Here is a 13,053-nt window from a genome sequence, read left to right on the forward strand (position 1 = left end):
AGAGGCAACCACACCCAATCCGCACTTCTGAATGGTCAACGCTTGGTCAACGCTGGTCAAAGAGATGACCCGCTGCCCTAGCGTTCTTCTTTCTACGTCTTGCTTTCAGCGACACGTGAGAGAGAGAGAGAGAGACTCCTTTTATGCATAGGGGAGAGAGAGAGAGAAGATGAGTGAATGAATTGTCCAAATGAGGAGAAGGCTCCTTGGATTTATATGCAAACGTTGAGGGTGAATAGACGTGACTGTTGGGCTTCTGTGCCTACAAAAGTTTGCTAGCCAACCTTGACATATGTCCATAATCAAAATAAATTCATATCTCCATAAATACTTATCGAAATCGGATGATCTTTAGATCAATCCTACACCTCTCGATGAGAGGAATCTAGGAAATATATCAGAAGCCATAAATAAAGTGATCCACATGGAGTTTATCCCTAGTTGCCAATTTTAACACTCCCTCTCAGCTAGGGAGAACTTCATATGCAATCCGTCAGACCGTCGCTGCAATCCATCCATCAAATGCACTGCCATGTACAGCTTGACCCCACTCTGCTCTGCTCTGCTCGAACTATGAAGAAGAAGAAATGATCGAGGATGTATCATACCATCCTCCACTACCCCGAAGTCAGTCTCAGAGTGTGAACCACTCTTACTGATCCCAGATCAGTGTCATTAATCCCAGATCAATGGAGGTCATGCTAGCATAGGGAGTACGGTAGATACAGTGATGCGTCCATCAATAGTACTACTATGGTCCCTATCCTCATTTCCCTGCTCATTGATCAAATGAGAGGTACTTCCCATGAGTCCCAGACTGCATGGGTAGGATGCCTCGACAGGAAAACTAATCATCCTGTCCACAGGAGAACGAATCATCTTGTCCAGTGGATGCCACAGAGAACTAATCATCCTGGCCTATAGGAGAACTCATCATCCTATTCCACAGTCGCCACGGAGAACGAACCATCCTGGCCCACAGGAAAACTAATCATCCTATTCCACAGTCGCCACAGGGTGTCACAACGGAAGGTTGAACCTTTACCCTATACATAATGCACCACCAGGAGATGGTGGGTCGCCCTGTGGTCACATGTCGCTCCAAGAAGTACCTCGCGCCCCCCTGGAGCTCCCAGAGCTCAATACATCATACTCGACCCTCGTAAGAGGGTCTCTGAACGACACCAAGTCATTCTCAGAAAGTCAGGCATTTGACCTTTCCTAGGGGCTTTGTCAAAATGTCAGCGACTTGTTCATCTGTACCGATATGTTGGAACCTTATTGCTCCTTGCTGCACCATATCTCAAATATAATGGTACGTGATATCGATATGCTTGGAGCGATCATGAAATACAGGATTCTCTGATAAACGAATCTCGCTCTGGTTGTTACACAGGATCACGGGGGTATCCAATGTAAATCCAAACAGCTCACTGAAGAGCTTTCGCAACCAAACTACCTCACAGGAGGCCATGCTAGCAGCAATGTACTCTGCCTCGGCGGTGCTCAAAGCCACCGACTTCTGCTTCCTGCTCATCCCCAGTATCGAGGCAGATCCCAAAGAGAAACAGCACCCGGAAGTGCTCTTTCGATCCACCACACTACTTGCCCAATCAGCATCAATATACCCAAGTAGTCTCACATCTCTGGCAGTGTATCTCAACCCATGAGTGATTGTGCCACGAAGATATCTCAACAGATTCTTGGCACCAATCCAATGTGAGTGGTGAGGCTCAACCATATGTTGACTCAATGTGTTGACTGCAAAGCATATATCCGAATGGGAGTTCACCAAGAACATTAATGTTTCGATGAATTGACGATACTCGGTAGCATTTCGGAAAACAAGTCCGGCAGCACTACCGCTTAACTTCTTGAAGTCAAGCTCCATCGGGGTAGTTACAGGCTTGCAGTCCACCATGCCAAATCTCTCCAATATCTTCACCACATATTTTCCTTGAGATAGGAAAATCTCCCCGAGTTTCTGCCAGACTTCCAGTCCTAGGAAATAGTGAATAAGTTCTAGGTCTTTCATCTCGAACTTAGAAGCCAACTCCCTCTTACATTCATGAATGAGAGGGTCTACACCTGTTAGAAAGAGGTCGTCAACATATAGCACCAGTATGAAGGGCTTGTCATCTATAACCTTAAAGTAAAGGTTAGGGCCGGCTTCACTCCTAGTGAATCCCAGCTTCATCAAGTAGCTATCAATCCTCTCATACCATGCTCGGGTGCTTGCTTTAGCCCATAGAGGGCCTTCTTCAACTTGCACACATGAGATTCTCGATCATAAATCTCAAATCCTTCAGGTTGCTCCACATAGACCTCCTCTTTGATTGAACCATGTAAGAATGCAGTCTTGACATCCATCTGATGTAGGTTCCATCCTTGCAAAGCAGCAAGGGCTATGATCGAGCGGATGGTGGTATATCGAGCAACAAGTGCAAATATCTCGTCATAGTCTATACCTTCCTTCTGGGAGAAGCCACGAGCGACAAAACGAGCCTTATACTTTTCCGCACTTCCATCAACTGCATGTTTTATCTTGTAAAGCCATTTTGAAGTGACAACTGCTTTGTCCTGGGGTTTGGGGACCACATCCCAAACATCGTTTTTCATAATGGACTCATATTCCTCAGTCATAGCATCCTTCCATACTTGATGCTTGACGGCATCTGTGAATGACAAAGGCTCATTTTGGATGATCGTGCTCATGATGGTCAGGTATCCCTAATACCTGTTCGGCTTCTTACTTTCACGGAAGTTTCCTCTGGGTGCAATGTGTCCTTCTGCATCATCAAGTGTCCCCCTAAGCCATGAAGGCCTCTTCCTAGAAGAGGAAGGCTCTTGCGGAGGAGAATCAATAGGATCCATAGGTTCTTCCACATCGGGCATCATCTCATCTTCCTTTTCCTTCGGTTCCCCGATGTCAGCTTCTTTAGATCCCCTTAAAGTAGGAAGATTGTCTACTTTGCTAAGAGCCATATCTTCGTCAAAGGTGACATCATGACTAATCTTGACTTCCCTTTAACCAGCTACATAGATTCTATAGCCCTTAGTATTTTCGCTATAGCTCACGAAGATTCCTTTCTTTCCAGATGCACCCAATTTATTCCTTTTCTCTTTAGGCACATGAAAATATACAGGGCTTCCAAAAATTCTAAAATGAGATACATCAGGTTTCTTACCGGTGAACATTTCTTCGGGAGTCTTGGAACCCAATGCTTGATGAGGGCATCGGTTTTGTACATATATGGCGGTATTTGTAGCTTTGGCCCATAGAAACTTTGGAAGTCTTTGATCATGGAGCATAGCACGGACAGCTTCCACAATTGTACGATTCTTCCTTTCCGCCACACCATTCTGCTCAAGAGTATATGGTGTAGTAGTCTCCCTCTTAATGCCAGCCTCTTTGCAAAAGTCACGAAACTCATTAGATTCATATTCAATCCCATTATCAGTCCTTAAGGTCTTGATCTTCTTTTCAGTTTGATTCTCGATCAAGGCTTTGAAGTGCTGAAACCAGGAGAACACTTCATCCTTCTTTTTCAATAAGTATATCCAAGTCTTGCGCGAATAATCATCTGTAAAAGCGAGGTAATATAAACATCCTCCCAAGGAGTTCACAGGCATCATACTGGATATGTCTGAGTGAACCAACTGCAATATATCGGAGGTCTTGCTTTGGCTTGAGGGGAATGGTCCCCTTTTGAGCTTTCCTTTGACACATCCTGGACATACACCTTCTTGCTCTAATCTGAACTCGAGCATCCTAGTCACTATTTTTCTTACATCGGGTAGAGCTTTATAATGAAGGTGAGCAAACCTCCGATGCCATAGTTCGGACTGAAGAGATGTGTCACAAGACATGACACCCAACTGACTTCCTCCGACCTGTATAATGAATCAACTCGAAACCCAAGAGTAAAAGCATCTTTAAAGTTCTTTTTCCATACATGTACCTTGCCATCGCCGAAGGCCACCTTGTAGCCTTTGTCTTCCATTGCCGAAATGGACAGCAGTTCTTTTTTAGATCAGGTACATATAATACATCTTGTAAGTGGATGGTATTACCCTGATTCAATTGAAGAGTGACATTTCCTACGCCTTTCATGGGATATTTTGAATTATCTCCTAGAACAATTTCCAAGTTGGTTTCCTTCTCTATCAGATTATAGAGAGCTTCTTTGTAACCAGTGAAGTGCCTTGAGGCTCCACTATCAATAAGCCAATTTCCCAACAAGTCTGGGGGAGCAGTAGTAGATAGAGCTGCTGGTAGATAATATTCATCTTGCTTAAATATTAACAGTGTTAGATTCATACCTGGAATTTCTTGCCTTCTTGAATGTTTGTCCTCTTCCTTGATTTCCGGCACTTCCTTTACCTCTGCCATTTGACCTACCATTCCTTTGATTGCCTTGAGAGGGATTTTGATCATCGTCCCGATGTGAGTCCCTTTTATCAGGGCACTCCCTTGCATAGTGACCCGTTTTATTGCAATTGTAACATCGTCCTTTTCTTCCACCCTTTGGTTCAACCTTTCCTTTGAATTTAGCCCTGGAATTGTTTCTTCTTTTAGTATGAGAAGAAAAGGAAGAGGGATGACCTTTAAGTATGGGCATTTCTTGCTCTTCCATCCTCGTTTCTTCTTGAATGCATCTGGCCATTAGTTCCTCAAATCCAGGAATTACGTTATTGTTGAGAAAAGTAGTCCTAAATATATACCTTTTAGATGGCAGTCCTCCAAGAGTTGTGAGTGTCATTTCCCTCTCAGGAATTACTTCCCCAATAGATAGGAGATCGTTCTTGATCTTGGTGATCCTTAAGAAATATGCTTGCATACTCTCATCTTTTCCCTTCTTAATTTCCTTCAGCTTATTTCTAAGAAACAAGACTTGATTTGCATTATTAACTTTAAAATTTAAATAAACTCACCAGTCTATCGTAGATTTCCTTGGAGGTGTTCAGCTCGGAAACATAGGCCACCAAGCGCTTGTCGATAGAGTCCCAGATGATCTTCCTTGCTTTGAATTCTCCCTTGGTCCATTTGTTCCTAGCAGCAGCGGATGCATTTGATGGAGGCTCAACAATTCTGCCTCTCACATGGTCCAACACTTCATGTTCTTCTAATGTTAGGTCGAGAGACATCTTCCATCTGTGATAATCAGACTTCTCACGGAGTTTTCTTCAGCAGAGAAGTGTGTTGAGGATCCCATGATTTCTTTAAGATAGCCTTGCCAACCTTCTCTTCGGTCATTGCTCTTGCTCTTGCTCTTGCTTGGGTTTTGTCTTCACCTCAGCTCTAATACTATGTTAAATTATGGTATGTTCTATGCTTAGAGCAGTTTAGTTATTTTTCTTCTTATTACCCACAGATGAGCAATCACATATACATTAAGTAAAGTGCAGATAGAACATTAAATGATCAACAAAAAACAAGCCAAGACAAGAGACACAAGATGTGGTAGCTAGCCAGGGACAAACCCCAATGCGGGAAAACCCTTTGATCAAATCTTCTTTTATCTTCAATAGTTCAGCAGAGAGAAATAGTACAAAATGTGAATTCTGTAATTTTATATTAGCAATAGCAAACCCTAGATCAGCAAATTCAAACTTGGTCAAACTAGTTGAAATTGACCTTTAAAATGCTTGGTCAATTTCTGGTCAACTTTTCCTCGAACAGTCTGAAGAAACAGCCCTTGAACAGCCCCAAAAGTACAGTCAGTTTGCAGATTTCTAAAGTCAACTTGCAGCCCTAAACTAGGGCAGTCAACACCGGTTAAACTAGAGGTCAGATCACCTCGGTTTTCGTGCCAAAATTTGCGGCCTGCCTAGGAGAGACAACCACACCCAATCTACACTTCTGAATGGTCAACATTGGTCAAAGAGATGACCTGCTGCCCTAGCGTTCTTCTTTCTGCGTCTTCCTGTCAGCGACACGTGTGAGAGAGAGCGAGGCTCCTTTTATGCATAAGAGAGAGAGAGAGAGAAGATGAGCGAATGAATTGTCCAAATGAGGAGAAGGCTCCTTGTATTTATATGCAAATGTTGAGGGTGAATAGACGTAACTGTTGGGCTTCTGATCCTACAGAAGTTTGCTAGCCGACCTTGACAATTTGTTCATAACCAAAATAAATAAAAATCTCCATAAATACTTATCAAAATCGGATGATATTTAGATCAATTTTACACCTCTCAATGAGAGGAATCTAGGAAAAATATCAGAAGCCATAAATAAAGTGATCCACATGGAGTTTGGCCCTAGTTTCCAATTTTAACAAAAACCATGGACCGAAAACTAAGTTGCAGGAAACGCAGGTACAGGGTCCGTTTCCGGCCGGAAACGAAACGGAAACGCGTTTCCGCGTACCGTACGGCCGGAAACGCGTTTCCAGGCCGTACGGGCCCCGTTTCCCCAAAAAAATGACTTGTTTTTTAAATTTTTTTTTTTTTCTAATTAGTTTTTAAATTTTTTTAGGGTTTCTAAGCTGTTCTAGAAACCATTTCTAAAGTTATAAAAGAGCAGTGCTAACCCCAGTACCATAGTAAAAGTCTGCGCCTCATATCTGTCCAACCATTTCTAAAGTTATAGTTATATATATATCTATATATATATATATATATATATATATATATATATATATATATATTATTATATTATTATATATATTCGCGTTTCCCCGTTTCCAAAATTTGGGGAGGTCGCGTTTCGTTTCGCTTCCGCGTTTCGTTTCGCTTCCCCGTTTCCCCGTTTCGTGCAACTTAGACCGAAAACCATCGCGTCCAAAACCATGTGCGAAAAATCATGCACAAAACCATAGGTAGGTCTGCGCAACCTAACATAGGGTCCAAAAACGAAATTTTTCGGGGCGCTACCTCGGACCCCATAGAGAGGGGTTACCTGCACCCTTCAAACCCCCTGTGACTCCTTCCACTACGCAATCGGCGCAACGAATGAGGGGCTCCGTCTCCCTTCCAACCCCCTGGTTAACTACATGGGCTAGTCGTGGAAAGGATATAACACAACCCAACAATTTGGCCCTAGTTGCCAATTTTAACAATGAATGAATGCAAAGTTTTCTCTAAAGCTACAATTATTCATTTTTAATATATCAGTTGAAGTCATTATGTCTAACCACATAAAAAACCTGAAATATATTCTCAGGCAGCTAGCAAAATTCAAGGTTGTGGTAGATGAAGAGGACACCAAAGTCGTAATATTAAATAGTTGGTCATATGAATACAGCTAAATAGTTTGACATGTTGGTCATATGATTAAATAGTTGGACATCAACCCCCGCCCCTTTTAGATGAGAATTGTAATCCAATCTCTAATCCAAAATCAAGTGCCATGCCCTCATTCTGGCACTCCACAATAAAACCTAGGTTACACAGGACTCATTCCATTCTACCACTGAATAACTTCATCAACTTTTTCAGTCACCATTGGGTTTTTTATCTACCGAATACTGACTTCCTCATTCTGGAAGATGACCAACTATTGTAATCCAATCTCTAATCCAAAATCAAGTGTCTTTCCCTCATTCTGGCACTCGTCAATAAAACCTAGGTTACACGGGACTCATTCCATTCTACGTCTGAATAACTCCATTAATTTTTCAGTCACCATTAGGTTTTTTATTTACCGAATACTGACTTCCTTTATACAGCGTCAAGAGGGCTTTATGGCTTTTCCCTAACCATTCATCCCATAAAGACCTCATATCAGTTAACTTCCATCCACCAGGACATCTAGATACTTAGTCACAATACTCATCAATTTTCTAGCTAAGCAACCTAGATACATGATGTATTTTCACTTTATTGTATTAATTATATGTTCCCAGTCTTTCTAATTCCTCTCATATGCTAGGACACTTACTGTAGTCCAATTTCAGTTTTCAGTTCATACAGTACAATGACAACAAAATGGTGAATATAACTTGAAATTTCACATTATATCATATGTCTTTGTGTGATATGGATGAGAATAAACACAAATAGTAAAGCACAAAGTGAGACAAAAATGATTAAAAACGCTCACTTGCATTACCCTTTTATGTCGATATGGGACTCAAAGCATCTTTATATTAAAAGAAAAAAACTTGGCAATCCTGAACCATCCAAGAATATTAAAATAATAACAAAATTCCAAATACTCTATGCAAGGTCGTCTTCATGTTGCCTGAGGAATTAAAAGAGTAATTAACCATATCCAACATAATTACAATATCTATTAATATACACACCACCCCTCCGTACTTTGAAGAAATTGTCCCTTTTTTTTAAATGTGAGAAGTATGTTTAAAATCTTAGTTGGGGATCTATTTGACTTTGAGAGGACAGGGATCCTTGTCAACTGACTAGAAATGTTGTGATTTGCTTGGTGCATGTTGTTCTAGTTCAGGTGTCGAGAAGCAAATCCTGTGAGAGATGAGCCTGTATTACTGGAGTACGTCTGGAGGATATAATATTTGTACCTCCTCCAAGTGTGATGGTTCATGCAGTGAGATTATTAACATTATCCACATAATGGATGCCCAGATGTGCTGGAAGTTCCAAACAAAAATCCGTTTGAGCCCTCATACTAGAAAATTGTGTACGACCATAGGAAATGGGTTGAAGATTATAATGTTGTTGTGCCCTGAACCCACATGAAAATTGTGAGGAATCCGATGCCAATCCTAGAGCTTTCTATTTGGCTTGTGTTTTAAGGAGAACATCCTTGACTTTGGTCTGAGTCCAATTTTTGGGAGGACCTAAAAGTATAGGAAAAGAAACCATCAGGATTTAGATACCAAATGTAAAACACCTACAAGTACAGACATGGGTGACAATACCGTAATTGTGTAATCGGTATAGAATGTTTTACTTATGTTTCATCCGTACAAAATGTTTTATTTCTGTTAAAAAATACTTCAACACCAATTGCCAATGACAGGTACGAATCCTACTAACACGGAGATAAAAGGTCATTTTTTATAGCACAAATGAATGCAAAATCAATAAAAGAATAGCCATGCCCACCTCAAAACGAAGCAAGAGCAACATCAACATTGAAAACAGAAGAATGCCATGGACCTTAAAGGATTCAGTGTTCAATTCCTGATTTTGAATCGATTAACTATAACGACGTAAACCAGAAAAAATTAATTAAGTTACCTCAAATAGTAATCTGTCAAGCAAGAAGCGGGCCACTGGAAACATAACAGCGAAGACGGGCACCATAGCAAGGTCACCAACCTCGGGATAGGCTTCGAATTCCCAATCAATTTTGCTGTCCATTGGAATCTTTGAAACCTCAAATCCCAGTACACAATATAACATCAAATCTGCCGTTCACCTGTAACCCGCTCTTGAATTCCGAATTGGGTTCCGCGCTATGCATCCAAAAGCCAAACGACAGTGTAGCGTAATAGATGTCGATGGTAAATTTTCAAGGAAATGAGTCCAAAGGCCGAAGAGGAAGTCCACCCTGAATTGGGCTTCAAAGTCAAGGGATAAAGGAATAGTAAAGCACTTCATTTGTGTCAAATCTAATTAGATCCAATTTCCTGTTCACATCTAATTAGGTCCAATTTCCTGGCTGAAAATGGAAGGGAACTTTAGGCTGCAGGGAAGTCAATTGGTCAATCTTGTCGATACACTTGATTCCATGCAGATTCGACGTAATTTGTAGCAAGGCCATTTTTTGGTAAACCAGCCTGAGTTGCGTCATTTTTAGTGAATGCCATTTATGTTGCACCATTTTAAAAGATATTATCTAAATTATTTAGTGAATGCCATTTATGTTGCACCATTTTAAAAGATATTATCTAAATTAAGTTGTCCATAGGGATTTTTTTTTATTAAGTTGTATAGAGAAGGAAGGAAGGAAGAAAGAAAGAAATTATTTTAAAGTTTACGAGGCTAAAGATAGCGTATAGAACAGATTGCGCTTCTTCATCTACTTGATGTATTTGGCATTTTTTTGTGAAACTTCACAATAAATGCTCCCAGCTTCTCGACAAACCCCTCGCTAAATAGATTATCCCAAGAGCTAGCTGCTAGCATATCTGCATAACTTTCTCTGTTGTTTTTGAAGGCCTCATATTCTAAAATGAAATATTTTTCTATTTCCACTTTTCCAGAAGAACAAAAATGCATACCCTTTCCTCCCACACTTCCTTGGCCTTAAATGCTCCCAGCTTCTCGACAAACCCCTCGCTAAATAGATTATCCCAAGAGCTAGCTGCTAGCATATCTGCATAACTTTCTCTGTTGTTTTTGAAGGCCTCATATTCTAAAATGAAATGTTTTTCTATTTCCACTTTTCCGGAAGAACAAAAATGCATACTCTTTCCTCCCACACTTCCTTGGCCTTTTCCAGTGCCCAGTTTCACAACGGAGTTGATGAGAATTAGTCATTAACTGAGCAATAAGAATTTTGGTTCTCCAATAGATATTGGCTTCTATGAATGCTTTTGGTTGATGATTATGAGTGGGATTAAACACTTCAATATAGTAATTTTTCTTTCTTCCTAGCTCAGTGTATTATCAATTTTAAATTTATTTTAATTTTTTGAATTTACAAGAATTTAGATGAATGAATTTTTTTTTTACTCTAGAAGAAGTTTGCATCTCAAGAGAATTGATTTTTATTGGCGTTTAGTAGATGCAGAGTTAAGATGGATCTCGGTTGGTTTAATTTCCCTATTTAAATTGGTTATATTTTGTTGGCATTATGATTCAAGTGTTGTCCTTAATGGCAACTCACTCAGAGGATGGTACAGGTGCTCAGAGGTTGGTACAGGTGATGGCAACTTAATCAGAAGACAGATCTTAGTACAGCATGCCAAGGAAGTTCATATACGCAAGTTCGTTAAGCCCAAGTCGCGTGTACACGCTAGTTGGATTCATAAAAAGCTCGTGTATGTGGAAAAGTATCTTTGGTCCATGGTGGTTAGTCCTTGGAAGTTGTGCCTATGATTTCGGACCATTGTGTCTCGACGGGCGTGTCGATCCCTAGTTTTGAAGTTGATGGTATTGTGTTACTATGGTTTTGGCTCTTGGTATTGAGCTAGGCCTAAGACTATATAAGAAGAAGAAGATCATTAGGCAAAATCATCTTTCGACAAGGCTTGAATATCTAAGAGAGAAAGAGATCTGATATGCAGGTTCTGGGTTGCTTGATCTAAGCCAAGGAGAGATCACATCGGTTGATGGAAGACTAGATCTAAGGATAGATCGGGATCTAATGGTTTGAAATGCACTATCATGATATGGTTGATTATGCGTATTTCTAGATCTGCATATTGTCGCAATATTATGTTCTGGGTCTAACTAATGTCTGGCACAGCTGCAAATTGAGAAAGTTTATTTTTAGATCTGTACGCAGGTTGGCTTCGGTAAAAGCGCGTGTATACGCGGGTTTTGCTCATTGAAGTAGCGTATATCTTTTGAAGCTTGATTTTGGGTTTACAGTAGGGTCTGACTGTGACTGCAGAGTTCTGTAGTCTGCTCTGTGTTCTGGTAACTGGTGATTGACAGGGTTCAGTGGTTCAGTGATTCAAAGTTTGGTTGCTTCAATGATCTGTTGTGGAAATTGAATGAATTGTGGTCTTCAGATTGTAATGTTGTGCTTCAGGAATATCCAAGTCTGAAAATGTATGAAAAGTGATACCTGAAAGAAAGAAGATTGTAGGTCAGCACCTACGTACTAGTATCTTGGCTAGTACAAGAGCAAAGGGGGTTGGAGCTCCCTTCCAAGGAAGTTTGGAGAACGAGAGAAGGTTGTAGCCTTCTGCAGGTTGTAGCCTGCGTACTGGTATAAGGCTGCACCAGTACAAAAGATTGTAAACTGAAGTTTCATATTAAAGAAAGATAGAGACAACTTGCAGCAGGTGGTTTTCACCCACATTGGGTTTCCACCTTATATCTTGGTGTTCATGTGTGTGGCTTTTGATCTGTTCTGTTATACTGCACATGTTTACTGTTAATGTGGTGAATAATGTCCTGATGCACTTAACTGAAGAATAAGCTAACTAAATTGTGAGTTTTCTTCTTATACGCTGTTTTACTTAGTCACAGTAGCGTGTACACGCTGGTTCACTTAACTGAAGTAGCGTATATGTTTCTGAGCATTGAAAAGTTTGATTGATCTGATAATACTGATTCACCCCCCCTCTCAGTATTATTTCCAACATATTTCACATGAATACTATGGGTCAATACTATGGGTTCTTGTACTACATTTCAATCTCATGGGTGAAAACCATGAAGTCATTTTTATTTTAACATTATTTTTATTTTCTGAATTCAGGTTATGTGATCCATAATGAATTAAGAAAAGTCTTTTGGTAGAAATCACATAAGAGAAATTTTTGGCCGACGCTTTTCGAACCAACAAGCGCAGTTCATCATCTAGTCTTAATGATGAACCACACATGTTGGTTGGAAACGGGTTGGCCAAAAATTTCTCTTATTTGATTTCTACTGAAAGACTTTTCTTAATTATTTTTATTTTCTTTTCTTTTTTGGTAAGTTTGGCCAGACCTTTTCATTCATATTCTTCAAAAAGTAGGTTACAACCATAATTCAAATGGTTTAGTGGCCTCCACATGACCAAGGGAAACCATGTTTGTTGGCCACCGAATAGCATTATAAGTCATCCAAAAACATAAAAGTTTAAGTTTGTCTAACAGTGCCTTGTATGACTGAAAGCCTTGAATCCTTCTAAGATCTAAGTATTTAAAACAAAATATCATAGATGGCAGATTTGTCATATAGTGTTAACAAAATTTTATAATAGAAACAAAGCCAAGTATACTACTATTCATCGAAGGAATCCAAGGGAGTTGGATTTTTCACCCTTGAACCAAGTAATTCAGGCTAGGGAAGACAAGGAATGTGTTTCTTAATGCGGTTGAAACAAACATTTTGTTATTGGATTTGAAATTGAATAAGTTGAAATTCTTTTTGAATTTCCTGAAGACCATGATCAGACTTGAATGAGCCAGGTGGAGGGTTCATTATGGCTTTGGTGACAACGTTCTTCATTAACCAGTAGAGGTG

At 40.1% G+C, this 13,053-nt stretch overlaps 1 protein-coding gene across 15 annotated transcripts in view; it reads right to left on the bottom strand.

Annotated features, from left to right (window-relative positions):
• The window catches only part of LOC149260879 (ASC1-like protein), a 239,390-nt gene extending 229,870 nt beyond the window's left edge, over positions 1 to 9,520 (bottom strand). For 8 of the 15 annotated variants that reach the window (XR_016258336.1, XR_016258335.1, XR_016258334.1 and 5 more), the window contains exon 1: positions 9,163 to 9,519. Coding sequence is in view for 7 of the 15 variants with exons in the window: in XM_089421201.1 (XP_089277327.1) it covers positions 9,163 to 9,327 (165 nt within the window). In the remaining 8 variants the exon portion in view is untranslated. Of the gene's footprint in view, positions 1 to 9,162 lie in introns of all 15 variants that reach the window. The other 7 variants (XR_016258338.1, XR_016258337.1, XR_016258339.1 and 4 more) reach the window with 2 other exon arrangements.
• Between the last annotated feature and the right edge of the window lie 3,533 nt (positions 9,521 to 13,053).

Source organism: Pinus tabuliformis, chromosome 6 (assembly GCF_031772625.1).
Source record: "Pinus tabuliformis cultivar Carrire ecotype Pingquan chromosome 6, CPIR1, whole genome shotgun sequence".
Lineage (NCBI taxonomy): Eukaryota > Viridiplantae > Streptophyta > Pinopsida > Pinales > Pinaceae > Pinus > Pinus tabuliformis.